The sequence below is a fragment of the Kogia breviceps genome, chromosome 3 (assembly GCF_026419965.1).
Source record: "Kogia breviceps isolate mKogBre1 chromosome 3, mKogBre1 haplotype 1, whole genome shotgun sequence".
In the NCBI taxonomy this organism is placed as follows: Eukaryota; Metazoa; Chordata; class Mammalia; order Artiodactyla; family Physeteridae; genus Kogia; species Kogia breviceps.
In genome coordinates, this window is record NC_081312.1 from 86200832 (window position 1) to 86219950 (window position 19119).

Sequence of the window (19119 nt, forward strand, 5' to 3'; positions counted from 1 at the left end):
GTATTTAGTGCTCAACAATAAGAAGGGGAAATTTCAGGTACCAGAATTCTCAAGCTTTCATTGAACCATTTAAGCTAATACATAGCTCTTTCACATAAGAAAAATATATAGTAATCATAACAAGTACTCATAAAATCTTTTTCTTATAAATTTATTTATTTAATTTATTATTTTTGTCTGTTTTGGGTCTTCATTGTTGCATGTGGGCTTTTGCTAGTTGCAGCGAGCGGGGGCTACTCTTCGTTGCAGTGCGCGGGCTTTTCATTACGGTGGCTTCTCTTGTTGCAAAGCATGGGCTCTAGGCGTGCAGGCTCAGTAGTTGTGGCACATGGGCTTAGTCGCTCCGGGGCATGTGGGATCTTCCTGGACCAGGGCTCGAACCTGTGTCCCTTGCATTGGCAGGCGGATTCTTAACCACTGCACCACCAGGGAAGCTCTCATAAAATCATGAATCATACAAAGAGGGTCTTGGCTTTTTCCAATTTCCTTTGAATAGTTATAAAACTGAAAATGTAATTGACTGAATTATAATAAAAATCTAATGATGTTGAAGTAAGAAATTTCTTTTTTCCTTTCCCCAGGCCTCTGTGGGTAGAGTTCCCTGATGAATTAGAGACTTTCGGTGTGGAAGATGAATACATGCTGGGTGAGCATTTCTTGATTAATTATAGTTATGATAAATACTCTAATTATGTTTTTCTTATTGTATTTTCTAGTGTAAGAACGCTAAAAAATCCCTAATCTCAAGAAAGCCAAAAACAAAAATGAAAGAAATTCCATCACCAAGATCTTTAGTGTATTAGTAGGATCACAGCTCTATTCTCTTGTCATGTAGTGCTTCACACAACATGTTAACTTCATATAAACCCATTTTCTTTGTGGATGTAAGTTGGGATTCTTGTCTGGGTCCACTCCTAAGCCTTATGATACCACCACAGGGAAGGGAAGTAGAAAATAGTAAACCAGATAGTAAAGACTCAGAAAAGCTTATTTCATATGCAAGATACGGTTGTTTGTTTGTTTGTTTGGGGTTTGGTTTTATTGTTCATTTTGTTTTTGGGGTTTTTTTGGTTTTGATTTTGGTTTTGGTTTTTGGGGGTTTTTTTGTTTGTTTGTTTTGGTTGGCCTCTTCTTTAACAAGGGTTAACCAGATTTGGAACATGGAAGTTTATCATTTGGGGAATGGCATCAAGAAGCCAGGCTCAACACAGAGTTGCCCAAAAGGTGAATTCCATTTCTAAAGAGTAGAAACCCCAAAATGTAAACAACCTATCTCTTTCGGTCTCCACTCATCCTTAGGTCTCAAATTTCAAAGCTACTTCCCTGGAGAAAATTTCCCTGACCAAAATTGCTTCCTAATACCTAATTCCACCTGCATTAGTCAAAGTCAGTCCCTCTTATTATATATAACTTTTCATTCCATTTTGTACTTTCATCTTTTTGGTATTTGTCTTAACTCTAAGTAATTTGTAATTACTTGTTTAATATCTGTCTTTACTGACTGTAAACATCATGAGGGTGGGGACCATGTCTGTCTTATTTGTCACTCCGTCCCCAGAGCCTTAGCACAGTGCCTGGGACTCAGGAGGAACTCCTGAGTTGTTGAATTAAAGAGCAAATTCATAAATGGATGAATTTTACATATGGTGGTGCCAAGATCAAAATGAAATTAATAATCCAGATTGCCTTTAAGAGAATTACAGGCTTCCAGTGATACCTGCCCAAGGAAGAGGACCTGAGTATCTATGTGGACCACACTTCTGGGTCACAGTTGTAGACTCACCACATTCAAAGTCATGTATAGCAAACAAGGAAGCACTCAGAGAAGTGCAGTGGTGCTTTCAGATGACAGTTATGCACAAAATGAGGCTGTGCCAGACTTGTCAGGGTCCCTGCCTGTAATCCTACTATACCATAGGAGGATTAATGACAGGTAATAATACAGTTACCTCGGAGCCACTGTCCTCTTTCTAACTAACAGTGCATCTCCCTGATGAATCATTGGTTCAACTCACCAAGATCTCTACCTTCAAGAAGTTTAGTTGAGTGGTCTTTGAAACCACAAAGAGAAGGGATGTTTTCAGACCTCTTATCATGATATTCAACTTTATTTCTTCCCCATTTTTCAGGAAGCGCTTTACTGGTTCACCCAGTCACAGAACCAAAAGCTACTGTGGTTGATGTGTTTCTGCCAGGATCAAATGAGGTAAAAGTAAATGACAAACATCCGCATACCTTACATGCCTCACGTCTCTTTCCTTCAAACTTGGTGGCTTAAAATGACAAGAATTTGTGCTCTCACAGTTCTGGAGGCTTGAAGTCTGAAATCATGGTGTCACCAGGGCTGGTTCCTTCTGGAGGCTCTGAGGGAGAATCTGTTCCATACCGCTCTCCTAGCTTCTGGTGGCTGCCTGCACTCCTTGGCATTCCTTGGCTTGTAGCTGCATCGCTTCAGTCCATGCCTCCATCTTCACAGTGTGTGTCTGTGTCTCCCCTACCACTGTCTCTTATAAGACACTTGTGATGTTATTTAGGGACCATCTGAATAATTCCAGATTACCTCCTTATCTCAAGATCCTTAATTTAGTCAAATCTCTTACCATAGAAAGTAATATTCACTCTGTCCAGGGATTAGGAAGCAAATATATCTTTTTGAAGAGCCACCATTCAGCCCACTACACTTGTCATTACTGATATGACAATAACCAGGCTTTTCTACAGAGTGCTCATGAATGATGTTCTTTCTGCTTGGTTTCTCTAGTAATTTGTAGTTCTGAAGGTGGGGCTCTTTACAAAGGTTCCCCTGCCAAGCAGAAACCCGAGAAAAAAGTTAAATATAACAACAGCTAAATAAATTGTCCTGCCAAGCATTTCTGCTGAGAGTTTCTCAAGTCGATTCTGACAAAGCATAGGTTCCTATTGAGAAGAACTAGCTCCCTTTCTGACTTAGCCACGAATTTCTATAATGACCTATTAACATTGCAATCACATTGTTGTAACTATGTAACCTGTTCCTTCAACACTATATCCCAGACTGTTCTGTGATTGTTTCTCTTGCTACATCTTCCCAAAGCCTGGGTAGGAGAGCCAAGCCGTTTCTTGCCAGAACTTTACCTTGCTGGTTAGCTAGTATCGCATCACACTGTGCAGGGTGCTATCTAAAGACCTCGCTGTCACCATCCCCATGTTACTGTGTGGCCCATTCCCTCTCCTGCGAATCTATTTCTCGGGGAGGGCTTCTCTGACACCCTGTTTAAGATTATAAACTGGGGCTTCCCTGGTGGTGCAGTGGTTAAGAATCCGCCTGCCAATGCAGGGGACACGGGTTCGAGCCCTGGTCCGGGAAGATCCCACATGCCGCGGAGCAACTAAGCCCGTGTGCCACAACTACTGGGCCTGCACTGTAGAGCCCGTGAGCCACAACTACTGAAGCCCACGCTCCTAGAGCCCGTGCTCTGCAACAAGAGAAGCCACCACAATGAGAAGCCTGCGCACTGCTACAAACAGTAGCCCCCGCTCTCTGCAACTAGAGAAAGCCCGCATGCAGCAGCAAAAACCCAATGCAGCCAAAAATAAAATAAAGACTATAAACCACTCCCGCTGCACCGGTACTGTCCAGCCCTCCTTCGTCCTTTATATTTCTCCACAGAACATGCCATTTTAAACATTCTACGTATTTACTTTCATGTTTTGTTTAATATTTATCTCTCCCATTAGAATGTTAGCTTTTTGAGGGCAGTGATTTTTATCTGTTATGGTCTCTGCATCTATATGGGCACGTGGCCCATAGTAGGCCTTCTGTAAGTACTTGCTGGGTGAGGAGCTTGGTGACTAAGCTCCGGGTCTGATCTACATTATGTTTTATACCAGTTGTATACTTCCTAGGCTGGAGATCTTTGAATATGGCACCAGAGCACACACGCTATACCTCTCGTTTCAGTTAGTTAGACTGGAAATGGTCGACAGGAAATCCCCAAATATTGTTTGAATCCTTTTTTTTTTTTACCTTTCACTCCCACCAGCTTTTTATCTAAAGCTAGTAGAATTCACCAAAGAAAGACATTACGAGAAAAAAAAGCTAAGACAATATCCCTTGCAAACACAGACACAGAAATCCTTGACAAAACATTAGCAAATTGAATCCAGCCAAAGATAATACTTCATGACAAGGTGGGGCTGATCCAGTTGAATTAAGAGTTCAGTGTAGCTAGCAACTGTCAGGTCATAGCCCTCTCACATTCACAGCAAGACAATGACAGATTCAACAGCCCAGCTTTATAAAGGCTCTGGTAATCCCAGGAGGTGAACTTGCGAAATAGACTCTATGGCTGCCAGAAATTATATTGAACTAGAAGAGAGAAAAAGGTTTTGTTTTCATGCTGCTTCTGATGGTATCTTAAGGATTTATCCCACCAAATTACTTTGCAGGACTTTTTTTGCACTTTAGCAAGTAAACCCCATTGACAGGCCTCTCAGGTAAGAGTTTGAACCTCATTCCTGAATTGAACTCTGTTAAGAAACAATGACACTATAGTAGTAATCCAAGTTTCCATTTGTTTTTCTCTAAGATGTTTCCTTGTCTGACACTTTTTTTTCTCCTGCCTCATTTGTAATCTGTTTGCTTGCAATGTGCTTTTCTGCTTTGTTGTGGTTTTCTCTCTTCCATTGTCTTTTTCACTACTAGATCGTTAAGGTTTTTTGTTTTTTAAAAAAACTTTATTTATTTATTTATTTTTGGCTACATTGGGTCTTTGTTGCTGCACGCAGGCTTTCTCTAGTTGTGGCAAGCGGGGGCTATTCTTTGCGGTGTGCAGGCTTCTCACTGCAGTGGCTTCTCTTGTGGAGCACGGGCTCTAGGCATGTGGGCTTCAGTAGTTGTGGCATGTGGGCTTCAGTAGTTGTGGCACGTGGGTTCAGTAGTTGTGGCTCACGGGCTCTAGAGTGCAGGCTCAGTAGTTGTGGCACACGGGCTTAGTTGCTCCGCAGCATGTGGGATCTTCCTGGACCAGGGCTCGAGCCCGTGTCCTCTGCATTAGCAGGCGGATTCTTAACCACTGCGCCACCAGGGAGGTCCTGATCATTAAGTTTTTATAAGCCAACTGGACTATAAAATCCATGAGGGCAGGTTCTATGTCTTCCTGTTCACTCGTGTGTACCCAGCAATGCTGGGCACACGGTAGATTGGTCTATAAATAACTTTTGGATGGATGAATGGAAAAATGAATGGCCTTTTAGTCAGCTTAATCTGTCACAGTACTAAGTTTTTCCTTTGGGATCTTTTTAAAAGCATATGTTCTTCCTAACTTCTACTCAAGGTGTTTTTTTTTTTAATGTATTTATTTTAGCTTTCTGGTTTTTTGAAATCCAGATAAATGGATGTTTTACTAAATAATGAAATTGTGAACGGAGTTGCTTATACACTCTTTTTCATTAGGGTCTGTTTCTTTTCAGGTCTGGTATGACTCTAAGACATTTTCTCATTGGAAAGGAGCATGTACTGTAAAGATTCCAGTAGCCTTGGACACGGTAAGTTATTTTCAGACTGTTATTTTTACCTATTGTGCTGTATTTGTCTACTTGGCCTGCCATGACAGGATACCATAGACTGGGTGGCTTCAACAACAGAATTTCTTTTCTCACAGTTCTAGAGGCTGGAAGTCCCAAATCAAGGTTCCAACAAATTCATTTCCTGGTGAGGGCTCTCTTCGTGGCATGTAGACAGACACCTTGCTGTGTCCTCACATGGCAGAGGGAGAGAGTGAGCTCTCTTGTCTCTTATAACACTAATCATTTGGATCAGGGCCCCAACTCCTATGACCTGATTTAGTCTTAATTACCTCTGTAAAGGCCCTGTCTCCAAATACAGTCACATTGGGGGTTGGGGCTTCAACGTAAATTTTGTGGGGACACATTTAGTCCATAACATGTGCCTACATAGAAAGAACCAAGGACATCAGTGTTCTGCATAATAGCTCATACATTTGAAGACCAAATGTAGATTAGTGGTTGCCTAGAGCTGAAGGCAGGGAGAGGGTTTTGGGAGCAATGGGAAGTGACCACTAATGGGTATAGTGTTTCTTTTTGGGGTGATTTTAAATTGATTATGGTAATGGTTGCATGACTCTGAATATACTAAAAGCCATTTAATTGTACACTATAAATGGGTGAATTGTATGACATGAATTATATCAATAAGGCTGTTAAATGTGAGAAAAAATATAAAAAACATACTCTGATTTACATTTGTATGTCTAAGAAAAATAATAACATTGACAACAGAGAGTATACATGATGGTCCCCACATACACCATACAGAATATTCTTCTACAACACCAAGTCAGAAAACATGAGTTTTTAGTTGGACCTCTAGGCCCAAGGGGAGGCTATGAGTTATGATTTTAGACTCAGAGTGGCCCATCTAAGCTGCATTTCTGAAGGGAAGTTTGCTCCTGCAGCTGAATCACAATGACTACCACAGGCCCTAAGTAGTGTAAAGATTTATAAAGAGATATTGATGTTATTTTAAAAAATTCTCAGCAGCAATATGAACTCCATTATATAGAAAATGATTTCAGATGCCAACTTGCAGATCTAGAAGAGACCTCACCATTCATCTACTTGAATCCCTCATGCTTACAGGTGAAGAAAGTGAGGTTCAGAGAAGTTAAATTCCTTGTCCAGGGTTGCAGCTATATTGTGGCAGAACTGAGACAAGACCCCAGGTCAACTGAACACCTACTCCAGAGCTCATTCATACTAACTTACTGCCTCATTCTTTGAAGGAAAAAAAAAAAGAATAAGAAGAGATTGGCTGATGAGGGTGGGGAGGTAGATGTGCTTTACTTCTTGCTGCTGACTTCAAGTCAAGCAGAGGGTGGATGGACATCTTGACTACTTCCACCCTGATTCCCAGCTTCATGTATACAGCAGTCCCCCTTATCTGCGGTTTCACTTTCCACAGTTTCATTTACCTTCAATCATCCATGGCCCAAAAATATTAACTGCAGGACTTCCCTGGTGGCGCAGTGGTTAAGAATCCACCTGCCAATGCAGGGGACACAGGTTCAAGCCCCGGTCCGGGAAGATCCCACATGCCACAGAGCAACTAAGCCCGTGTGCCACAACTACTGAGCCTGCGTGCCTAGAGCCCGTGCTCCACAACAAGAGAAGCCACCACAATGAGAAGCCCACACACCGCAACGAGAGAAAATCCGCATGCAGCAACAAAAACCCAGTGCAGCCAAAAATAAATAAATAAAAGTAAATAAAATGTGTTAAAAAGAAAAAACCCAAAAGTATTAACTGTGGTCCAAAAACATTAAATGGAAAATTCCAGAAATATACAATTCATACACTTTAAATTGCACGCTGTCCTGAGTAGCATGACAAAATCTCGCACCATCCTGCTCCCTCCTGCCCAGGACACGAATCATCCCCTCTGTCCAGCAGATCCACACTGTGTGTGCTACCCGCCCATTAGTGTAGGGGAAATACCTTTATATAGGGTTCAGTACTCTCCTCAGTTTCAGGCATCCACTGGGGGTCTTGGAACAAATCCCCCGTGGGGAAGGGGGGACTACTGTATTCTTGCTCTTCTCCCCTCTTGTACATTACTCAGAGCAAAGTACAGACCTTCACGTGATCCAGGGAGCTTCCTTACAGAGGATTGCACTGAGAGTCAGGGAACCTACTGGGCTGTCATGGCTGGGAATGCCATTTCAGAAGACCCATAGATAGGGGCCATGCCTACAACCCTGTTGTCAGAGTCACTTCAAGTGCCCTTGGTGGCTTCTATAACAAAAGTTTCACAGTTTTACCCTCAGAACTGAGTCAGTCATCCTGGTGACCAGGGAAGCAGGAGCAAGAAGGGTATAGGCTGAAGTAAGGACAACAGTCATCTTTCCCAAACCAAGAAATGACCATCTTTTTTTTTTTTTTTTTTTTTTTTCGGCTTAGTCAGGTCTTAGTTGCAGCACATGGGATCTGTCGTTGCTGCGTGTGGGCTCTTCATTGCTGCCCGTGGGCTTCTCTCTAGTTGTGGCACATGGGCTCAGTAGTTGTGGCTTGCAGGCTTTTGTTGCCCCACAGCATGTGGGATCTTAGTTCCCCGACCAGGGATCAAACCTGCGTCCCCTGCATTGGAAGGCAGATTCTTAACGCCTGGACCACCAGGGAAGTCCCTACATCTTTTATAAAGACATACATATGTACATCTGGGCCTGCTTATACAGACAAATTCCTTCTTTAGCAGGGTCCTAGAAATAAACTTGTAAAATACAAAACAGGAAAGGCTACTTATAGGACAGTCAGAACAGATAATAAATTGATGAAGGGTGAGAAGTTTCCCTAATAATTTAAAAATGAACCATTTTTAGTGTTTGAACTCTTTTCCTTTTAATGCCAGGGCCCCCCTATTTGCCATCTCTGTGTTCACAGATTTATTTTGCCTTTGAGTCTATACTTGTAACGAATGTGAGTCTTGTACAATGAAATATTTTAAAAGTCTACTTTGACATTGCCTTATATGAATCCTCCTTCTCTGAGAGTGTTGCTTTGTTATAGATACCAGTGTTTCAACGAGGTGGAAGTGTGGTACCAATAAAGACAACTATAGGAAGATCCACGGGCTGCATGACTGATTCCCCATATGGACTCTGGGTGGCCCTAAGCACTAAGGTATTTGAAAAATGTTACTTTTACACATCTTGTTTGTTACCACTCTGTTTCTTTACAGTTGTAGCCTTTGAGTATGTGACACTGTAAAAGTGGTGAACCCCATCTACAGGATAGATGCTTCTGAAGTTTATCTAGAAATCAAAGTTTTGAATCATTTCTTGTCTGACTTTACTGGAATTATCCTTAAGGGTACTCTTAGAACTAGAAATAATAGAAATTTCCTCTAGGGCACTGTGACCCTTGGTGCTCTGCAGCTTGGCATTGACTACCACTGGACTGAAAGCTCATTGAGCTATAGGCAGCCCGCCATGTGGATTAGCCCTGAATATCAGTCTCCTATAAAAGGGTCCTGTGTCTATGCAACATTCCAGGGACACAGTCTCATGCAATGACTTCTGTGCTCATGGCTCAAACAACTACAATCTCCTTGGGTAAAACCTGGAAGGATTCCAGAGTTGATCTGTCCTTTTGAGGAGATCTTTTGAGCCAAATGAGGCCTATAACAGATTCCTCTCCTAGCCATTTGCCAAAATACAGTGCCAAACACAAATCCTTACTCTTAAGCAAATGTTATAAAATAATTAAGCTTTCTTTTTCTTACTTCTTTCTTTTCAATCCGTTTCATTTAAGCATGTTTTCTTGGGTCAAACTATGGACCTCGGGCCCATCTGGGGCCATGGAATAATTACAAGAAACTCGAGGTCCATAGCACATGAAACATCAATAACAGTGAACTGCCATATGGAGTGCTGTGACATTGTCTGACATGCTAAAGTGGTCCTCCTACTAAAAGACAGTAGGAACTAGATACCGTTCTTTAAATGGAGGGTCTTCTAAAGATAGCTGATCTCATACATTGTATACCAATTTTTTCTTTTAATTTCATTTCCATTTGGTGAACTTTTCTTGATCTGTTGTCACCTTCTAGGATAATATTTTTGGGAAGCCACCTATGCCGCTGACCATACTTCATAGTTTAAATCTCTTTCAACAAGGCCCAACTCTGTCCTCCTCTTGTGTGACTTGTTTATTCATATTATTTCACAAATGTGTATTAAGGATATATATATTATATGACTGCTTTGTACAGCTTGACTATTAAGCAGTTGTTCAACATAATTTTTCATAGATTTTTAAATCTGTTATTTCCTTTAGGGAGGCGACAGTCTTTTCCTAGAAAGCTATTACATAAGCACATTCTCTATCCGTGATTCACTCTCCAGGGTTCTGCTGTGGGTGAATTCTATCTCGATGATGGTCATTCATTCCAATACCTCCACCAGAAGCAATTCTTGCACAGAAAGTTTTCATTCGCCTCAGGTGTTTTGACCAACAGGTAATGGCAGCTAAAAAAGCTGTGTGCTTTCTTAAATTATGCTATCCTTTTGCTATCCTCAAATGCAGAGTTGCTATTTTAAGAAATTAATGATGAAGGACACTTTGAAGTGTTTTTCCTCCCCCCCCCAGATTCATTAAAGTATAATTTTTTTAACTTTTTATTTTATATTGGAGAATAGCTGATTAACAATGCTGTGATAGTTTCAGGTGCACAGCAAAGCAACTCAGCCATACATACACATGTATCCATTCTCCCCCAAACTCCCCTCCCATCTAGGCTGCCACATAACATTGAGCAGAGTTCCCTGTGTTATACATTATGTCCTTGTTGGTTATCCATTTTAAATATGGCAGTGTGTACATTGTCGATCTTAAACTGCCTAACTATCCCTTCCCCCCTGGTAACCGTAAGTTCATTCTCTAAGTCTGTGAGTCTTTTTCTGTTTTGTAAATAAGTTCATTTGTATCATTTCTTTTTAGATTCTGCATATAAGGGATATCATACAATATTTCTCTTTCTCTGACTCACTGCACTCAGTATGATAATCTCTAGGTCATTAAGGTATAATTTAGAAATAAAATTTTAATAAAATATACTAGTATAAAAATACAGGGCTTCCCTGGTGGCGCAGTGGTTGAGAATCCGCCTGCCGATGCAGGGGACACGGGTTCATGCCCCGGTCCGGGAGGATCCCACATGCCGCGGAGCGGCTGGGCCCGTGAGCCATGGCCGCTGAGCCTGTGCATCCGGAGCCTGTGCTCCAAAACGGGAGAGGCCGCAACAGTGAGAGGCCCACGTACCACAAAAAAAAAATAATAATAAAATAAAAATTAAAAAAAAATAAAAAAACAATTGTAATATATTTAAAGTATACAATGTGATGATTTGATATATGTACACATTGTGAAAGTATTCCCATCATCAAGTTAATTAACACATCTATCACCTCACATGTTTAACCCTTTTTTTTCCCCTTTTGATGAGAACACTTAAGTTCTACTCTCTTGGCAAATTTCAGTTATGCAATATAGTATTATCAACTATATTTACCATGTTATACATTAGATTCTCAAACCTTATTCATCTTATAGCTGAAAGTTTGTACTCTTTTACCAGCCTCTCTCTATTTCCCCCACCCCCCAGCCCCTAGCAACCCCCATTCTACTCTGTTTTCTATGAGTTCAACTTGCCTTTTTTAAAAATTTTTTTACATTCCATATATAAGTTACACCATGCAGTATTTATTGAATTTTTCAGTTCACTTCTTGTATTCTTCAGGTCTATATTTTGTTTAGTACTTTTTAATATTTTCTGTCTTCGTTGAAATTCTCACTTTGTTCATGCATTGCTCTCTGACCTTGGTGAACATCATTATGACCACTAGTTTGAACTGTCTATCAGGTAAATAACTTATCTCCATTTTATTGAGGTCAGTTTCTGTAGATTAATCACGTTCTTTTGTTTGGAACCTATTCTCCTGTTTCATTTTCCTTGACTCTTTGTGTTGGTTTCTCACATTAGATAAGACAGCCACCTCTTCCAGTCTTGACAGACTGGTCTCATGTAGGAGATGAACCTCGTCGATCAGCTGGGCCTGAGCTCCTTGTTGTTTCTCAGACCTTTGTGATTATCCAAGCTGCCATCTTTGTTCTTAGTGACTCACAGTTGTTGAGGATGTGCTGAGACCCATCCGTGTCTCAAAGGGGCAGATTTTAGTCAGCACCTAGATGCAGGCTGATTAGGACACTCAGGCAGTAGCTGGGAAAGTATGCAGTCAAATCCCTTCCATGGAGAACCTGTGAGATGGATGTTTTTGCCTGCTCCCTCTGCACTGAGCCCTGTGGGGATAGCCACACTGCCTATTAACAACTGCTTCTTTATTTGCTATGATTAAGCCCGTTGGCTATCAGAGCTAGGTGATTTGAGGGCCATCCCTCAGGTGGGAGCCTTGAAAGGAGGGACACTAGAAGTGTGGTCCAAACCCTTCACTCTTCCTGGAGAAGCCAGGAGTTGGGGATTCCTTCCCAATTGTATGGGACTATGCCAGGGGTGGGGGTTATATGGAGAGTGTGGCTCAGCCTTTCCTACTTTTTTTTTTTTTCCACATATGGCCTTTCTTATGTTGAGGTAGGTTCCCTCTGTGCCAACTTTCTGGAGAGTTTTTATTAAAAATGGGTGTTGAATTTTGTCAGAAGCTTTTTTTGCATCTATTGAGATGATCATATGGTTTTTATTCTTCAGTTTGTTAATATGGTGTATCACATTGATTTGCGTATATTGAAGAATCCTTGTATCCCTGGGATAAATCCCACTTGATCATGGTGTATGATCCTTTTAATGTGTTGTTGGATTCTGTTTGCTGGTATTTTGTTGAGTATTTTTGCATCTATATTTATCAGTGATATTAGTTTGTAATTTTATTTTTTTGTAGTATCTCTGTCTGGTTTTGGTATCAGGGTGATGGTGACCTCGTAGAATGAGTTTGGGAGTATTCCTTCCTCTGCAGTTTTTTGGAAGAGTTTGAGAAGGATGGGTGTTAGCTCTTCTCCAAATGTTTGGTAGAATTCACCTGTGAAGCCATCTGGTCCTCGACTTTTGTTTGTTGGAAGATTTTTAATCACAGTTTCAATTTCATTACTTGTGATTGGTCTGTTCATATTTTCTGTTTCTTCCTGGTTCAGTCTTGGAAGTTTATACCTTTCTAAGAATTTGTCCATTTCTTCCAGGTTTTCCATTTTATTGGCATAGAGTTGCTTGTAGTAGTCTTTTATGATGCTTTGTATTTCTGCAGTGTCCGTTGTAACTTCTCCTTTTTCATTTCTAATTTTATTGATTTGAGTCCTCTCCCTCTTTTTCTTGATGGGTCTGGCTAAAGGTTTATCAATTTTCTTTATCGTCTCAAAGAACCAGCTTTTAGTTTTATTGATCTTTGCTACTGTTTTCTTTGTTTCTATTTCATTTATTTCTGCTCTGATCTTTATGATTTTTTCCTTAGACTAACTTTGGGTTTTGTTTGTTTTTCTTTCTCTAGTTCCTGTAGGTGTAAGGTTAGATTGTTTATTTGAGATTTTTCTTGTTTCTTGAGGTAGGATTGTATAGCTATAAACGTCCCGCTTAGAACTGCTTTTGCTCTATCCCATAGGTTTTGGATCATTGTGTTTTCATTGTCATTTGTCTCTAGGTATTTTTTAATTTCCTCTTTGATTTTTTCAGAGATCTCTTGGTTATTTAGTAACATATTGTTTAGCCTCCATGTGTTTGTGTTTTTTACATGTTTTTCCCTGTAATTAATTTCTAATCTCATAGCATTGTGGTTGGAAAAGATGCCTGATATGATTTCACTTTTCTTAAATTTACCAATGCTTGATTTGTGACCCAAGATGTGATCTATCCTGGAGGATGTTCCGTATGCACTTGAGAAGAAAGTGTAATCTATTTTTGGATGGGATGTCCTATAAATATCAATTAAATCTATCTGGTCTATTGTGTCATTTAAAGCTTGGGTTTCCTTATTAATTTTCCATCTGGATGGTATGTCCATTGGGTAAGTGAGGTGTTAAAGTCCCCCACTATTATTGAGTTACTGTCGATTTCCTCTTTTACAGCTATTAGCATCTGCCTTATGTACTGAGGTACTCCTGTGTTGGGTGCATATATATTTATAATTGTTATATCTTCTTGGATTGATCCCTTGATCATTATGTAGTGTCCTTCCTTGTCACTTGTAACATTATTTTAAAGTCTATTTTATCTGATACGAGTATTGCTACTCCAGCTTTCTTTTGATTTCCATTTGCATGGAATATGTTTTTCCATCCCCTCACTTTCAGTCTGTTTGTGTCCCTAGGTCTGAAGTTGGTCTCTTGTAGACAGCATATATATGGGTCTTGTTTTTTGTTTTTTTTTTTTTTTTCTGTACGGGGGCCTCTCACTGTTGTGGCCTCTTCTGTTGCGGAGCACAGGCTCCGGACGCGCAGGCTCAGCAGCCATGGCTCACGGGCCCAGCCGCTCCGCGGCACGTGGGATCTTCCCGGACCGGGGCACGAACCCATGTCCCCTGCATCGGCAGGTGGACTCCCAACCACTGCGCCACCAGGGAAGCCCTATGGGTCTTGTTTTTGTATCCATTCAGTGAGCCTGTGTCTTTTGGTTGGAGCCTTTAATCCATTCACATTTAAGGTAATTACCGATATGTATGTTCCTATTACCATTTTCTTAATTGTTTTGGGTTTGTTTTTGTAGGTCCTTTTCTTCTCTTGTGTTTCCCAATTAGAGAAGAAGTTCCTTTAGCATTTGTTCCTTTAGCATTTGTTGTTGTAAAGTTCCTTTAGCATTTGTGTTTCAGGCCTAGAGAAGTTCCTTTAGCATTTGTTGTAAAGCTGGTTTGGTGGTGCTGAATTCTCTTAGCTTTTGCTTGTCTGTAAATCTTTTGATTTCTCTGTCGAACCTGAATGAGATCCTTGCCAGGTAGAGTAATCTTGGTTGTAGTTTATTCCCTTTCATCACTTTAAATATATCATGCCACTCCCTTCTGGCATGTAGGGTTTCTGCTGGGAAATCAGTTGTTAACCTATGGGAGTCCCCTTGTATGTTATTTGTCATTTTTCCCTTTTTGCTTTTAATAACTTTTCTTTGTCTTTAACTTTTGTCAATTTGATTACTATGTGTCTTGGTGTGTTTCTCCTTGGGTTTATCTTGCCTGGGATTCTCTGTACTTCCTGGACTTGGGTGGCTATTTCCTTTCCCATGTTAGGGAAGTTTTTGACTATAATCTCTTCAAATATTTTCTCAGGTCCTTTCTCTTCTCCTTCTGGGTCCACTATAATGTGAATGTTGGTACGTTTAATGTTGTCCCAGAGGTCTCTTAGGCTGTCTTCATTTCTTTTCATTCTTTTTTCTTTATTCTGTTCCATGGCAGTGAATTCCACCATTCTGTCTTCCAGGTCACTTATCTGTTCTTTGGCCTCAGTTATTCTGCTATTGATTCTTTCTAGTGTATTTTTCATTTCAGTTATTGTATCGTTCATCTCTGTTTGTTTGTTCTTTAATTCTTCTAGGTGTTTGTCCTTTAATTCTTCTAGGTCTTTGTTAAACATTTCTTGCATCTTCTCGATCTTTGCCTCCATTCTTTTTCCGAGGTTCTGGATCATCTTCACTATTATTATTCTAAATTCTGTTTTTGGAAGGTTGCCTATCTCCACTTCATGTAGCTGGTTTTCTGGGGTTTTATCTTGTTCCTTCATCTGGTACATAGTCCTCTGCCTTTTCATTTTTGTCTATTTTTCTGTGAATGCAGTTTTCGTTGCACAGGCTGCAGAATTGTACTTCTTCTTGCTTCTGCTCTCCTACTTGTTTTATTTGTTTGTTTATTTTGGTTCTTTTGTTCTTAACTTATTTTTATTTATTTATAGTTTATTTTGGCTGTGCCGGGTCTTAGTTGTGGCATGCCGACTTCTTAGTTGCAGCATGCATGTGGGATCTAGTTCCCTGGCCAGGGATCTATCCTGGACTGCCTACATTGGGAGCGTGGAGTCTTACCCACTGGACCACCAGGAAAGTCCCTCCTACTTGTTTTGATGTGGGTATTTTCTTAGTCACCCAATGTATGGGAGTCACTCAGCTAGTTTCCAGATTTCTCTCAAAGGGAATTGCTCCATGTGTAGCTTTATATTCAGTGCATCTGTGGGAGGAGGGAAATTCAGGAGCCTCTTATGTTGCCATCTTGGTCTGGAGCCCCCCAGGAGTATTTTTCAACCACTTCATGAACATCCCTTCCTTATTGGCTCTGTCTTCCTTTCCTTTCCTCTCTGAAAAATCAAAAAGAATTCAGTATAAATTCCCATTAATCCCATTTATTCACCTCTTCAGCCATTCATTAAGTATCTGATTTCTTACAATTTGATTGCAGCATCCAAGTAACATTTGGGACTTCAGTATCCTTAAGTGATGCCTCTTCGAATGGCTTGTTAGAGGGAGACCACTGGTTAGCTTGTCCTCGGCACATAGGGTCATCTATTTTCATCTCTTCATCCTAGTAAATGTGACCACTATATGTTTCATGCCTCCACAGAGAAAGATGGGAGGGGAACTCACAAGGCTCGGGATGGTGACCTAGTAACCAGTCCAAACCCCTATTTCTCTCCTTCTCCTAATGCCATTTGTTGTATCTATTCCAGTTGTGCTGACAAGAGGGGTCATTATGCCAGCAAGTGTGTGGTGGAGAAGATCTTGGTCCTAGGCCTCAAAAAGCAGCCATCTTCTGTGACCAGCCACTCACCTGGTGAGAAAACAGGCCATTTGTTTTTGTAGACATAGAAGTATCTGCAGTGAAGAGATGATTAGTCTAAAACTGACATAATATGCCTAGCCAAGTGGACTCTGCTCTTTCTGGCAGGAGTCAAATATACTAGTATCTAGTGGGCATGAGGCCATCCTACTTCTCTTCATCAACTGGTCTTTCTGCTCATTGTAAAAAATTTTCCTAAAGGAAATTATTTGGGACTTGAAATAATATTGTAGCTTCTCTGAATATTTTTTTTAAACTGTAAATATCTGAAGTCCTGGGGAATCCTGCTCATGGAGTTTATGGAGTTTCTTAAAGGACATGGGATAGGATATATCCTTTTTTACCTACTGAATTTGTTGGACAAATCACTTTGTTCCTTAGTTTGTTTTCATTCAGTCTTGCACTTAAAACAGTGGAGTGTTTCATGTTTTAAAATTTCATGGAAGTCCATGGGTACAAGTGCTATTAATTTGGATTCTCCTATATGGGGCATAAGGTTTTATAACAGAGTCAGAAACATTTTAAATTCAAAATTTCTCTCCTAGATGTTCATCAAACTTTGCCTTTTACAATTTTGATATCTAGATGGTAAAGCTCAGCCTGTGGCTTTTACATATTGTGCCAAAACATCCACCCTGAACCTGGAGAAGTTCTCACTGAACGTTGGTGCTGACTGGAAGGTCCAAATCCAGTGACAGAGCAGTGCACCTGTTGCAAGTGCTGGGAGCAGCTGCATCTTTCTGCCTTTCCAGGGGCCTTTTTTTTGCGATTTGTGCTGCACGCTATTGACTTCTCTGGCTCAAAGTCATCTTTCATAAGTCAACAGTTTACTAATGAACAATAGCTTTCAGATTTTTCAGATGTTACATTTTTAGATGTGCTAATAATACTCTTTGTGTCACACACCTCCTCTTCTCCTACATGCAAGTGGCCCAGAGACATTTATAGCGTTCACAGATCTCACATTGCTCCTTGGGCCATGACCTGTGGTATGCACTCTGGCCCAGTGGGCAGCTTCTCTTTGAGCACAGCTGGATGGGTTTGTTTTATGTGAGAAATGGGCCAAGCCCACCCACCTTGTGGAAGCTTGTCTCAGTCCATGTGGCAGAGCCACTCAGGCTCCAGCAGCTGAGCTGCTCAAGGCCTATCTCCAAGTGGACAGCAGCTTCTGATGCCCCCCCACCCCAGTTATCTTTTACCCACTTAGACCTGGACAAGACAACCTTTTCTGCTTGCAGTGTATTCACTGCAGCAACAGGGAGTTACTCTACCCTAGAGACTGACTCAGGAACACAAAGGGCTCTTTTCCCTGTCATGTTTTTGGGCTCCAAAGTTCCAAATTAATCTCCTTAAAATTCTAATTTCTTTATATTAATTTTTTTATTAAATACTGTCCACTAACCAAAGCTTATTTATAATATGAGTAAGCTATAATTAAAAATAATAAAATAATTACCCATGTCCCCACCCTCAAACTTCAGAAATAGAACACAGGGCTGGGATGAGGGTGAGGCAAATAAGGCACTTGCCTGTGGCACAAAATTTAAGGGGATGTCCCAAATCACAGTAATCAAAATAAATAATATTTTAATGCAATATTTTTAAAAATCAAAATTAACAGCAAAAAAAAAAATCCATGATGAACAAAATATTAAAATTTTAAATAAGGACAAGATCGATAGTATTGCATTTTACTTTTGCCTCAGACTCTAGTACAGCATGGCATGGGCTAGAACACTACACCATGCCAGTTCCCCAGGATGCTCCCCAGGGACGCCCTGAGGCTGCAGCATCTGCTGGGACAGTCACATGTCCTCAGCACTGCTCAACATGCACATTTGCTTATCAGGCTTCTTCCACTCAGCAGCTTGCCAACTGCCACCTCTATGCCTCTTTTCCCTGGGTCCCAATATCCACGGTCTGCCCTCCACCTATGCAAATCCTACCATCCATCCAGGCCCAACTCAAACCCACTTCCACACAGAGCCTTTCTAACTACCCTAACACCCTTAACTCCCCTTTACTATGAGCAGTGATTTTGCCCTTCTCTGAAATGCTGCCCCACTTATAATATGCATTCTGCTTAGCATTCTCAGGGATGGTGCTTCAGTGTTTCAGGTTTGTCTGTCTTGTTCCCCTACTAGATTGTTTGTTCTTCAAGATCATGTTATATTTGTCTTATATCTGCCAGAGCACGATTATACTTGGCTTTTAGTAATAGTTGGCTGTAACTGGTTGACTGATAGATTTGATTGATTTAAAATTGAGAATTGGGGCTTCCCTGGTGGCATAGTGGTTGGGAGTCCGCCTGCGGATGTAGGGGACATGGGTTCGTGCCCCAGTCCAGGGGGATCCCACATGCCACGGAGTGGCTGGGCCCATGGGCCATGGCCACTGGGCCTGTGCGTCCGGAGCCTGTGCTCCGCAAGGGGAGAGGCCACAGCAGTGAGAGGCCCGCGTACCGCAAAAAATAATAATAATAATTAATAAATAAATAAAAAAAAATTGAGAATTGAATGTATTTGTTTCTGATTTACTTTTCTGACCTAGGACTCTTCCCTCCAGATATAGTAAACATTACACATTTCCTCGTGGACACATTTGATTGTGTCAGTTCAGATTTGAGCTTTGCACCATATATAAGCACACATAGACATATACAGATTCTTTGCTCCTATTTCTGTAAGTTTTGCAATTAAGGAGAAAGGAAGAAGCCTCCATTAGCTGAAGTCCTATTCCCCAGCTTCAAGTTTCCCTTGCCAAGCTACAGTAAGACTTAAACTGAAAACTGAATGCTCTTACCTAATGTAAATGATGG

At 40.8% G+C, this 19119-nt stretch overlaps 1 protein-coding gene across 4 annotated transcripts in view; it reads left to right on the top strand.

The window, feature by feature from the left end:
* Positions 1 to 18818, top strand: part of GANC (glucosidase alpha, neutral C) — a 112767-nt gene extending 93949 nt beyond the window's left edge. For 3 of the 4 annotated variants that reach the window (XM_059058016.2, XM_059058027.2, XM_067029066.1), the window contains 7 exons: positions 582 to 646; positions 2130 to 2206; positions 5452 to 5526; positions 8563 to 8676; positions 9900 to 10012; positions 16192 to 16295; positions 16887 to 17972. In XM_059058016.2, the coding sequence (XP_058913999.1) occupies positions 582 to 646; positions 2130 to 2206; positions 5452 to 5526; positions 8563 to 8676; positions 9900 to 10012; positions 16192 to 16295; positions 16887 to 16996 (658 nt within the window). In that variant the 3' untranslated portion in view covers positions 16997 to 17972. Of the gene's footprint in view, positions 1 to 581; positions 647 to 2129; positions 2207 to 5451; positions 5527 to 8562; positions 8677 to 9899; positions 10013 to 16191; positions 16296 to 16886 lie in introns of all 4 variants that reach the window. The other variant, XM_067029067.1, reaches the window with a different exon arrangement.
* The last annotated feature ends 301 nt before the right edge of the window (positions 18819 to 19119 follow it).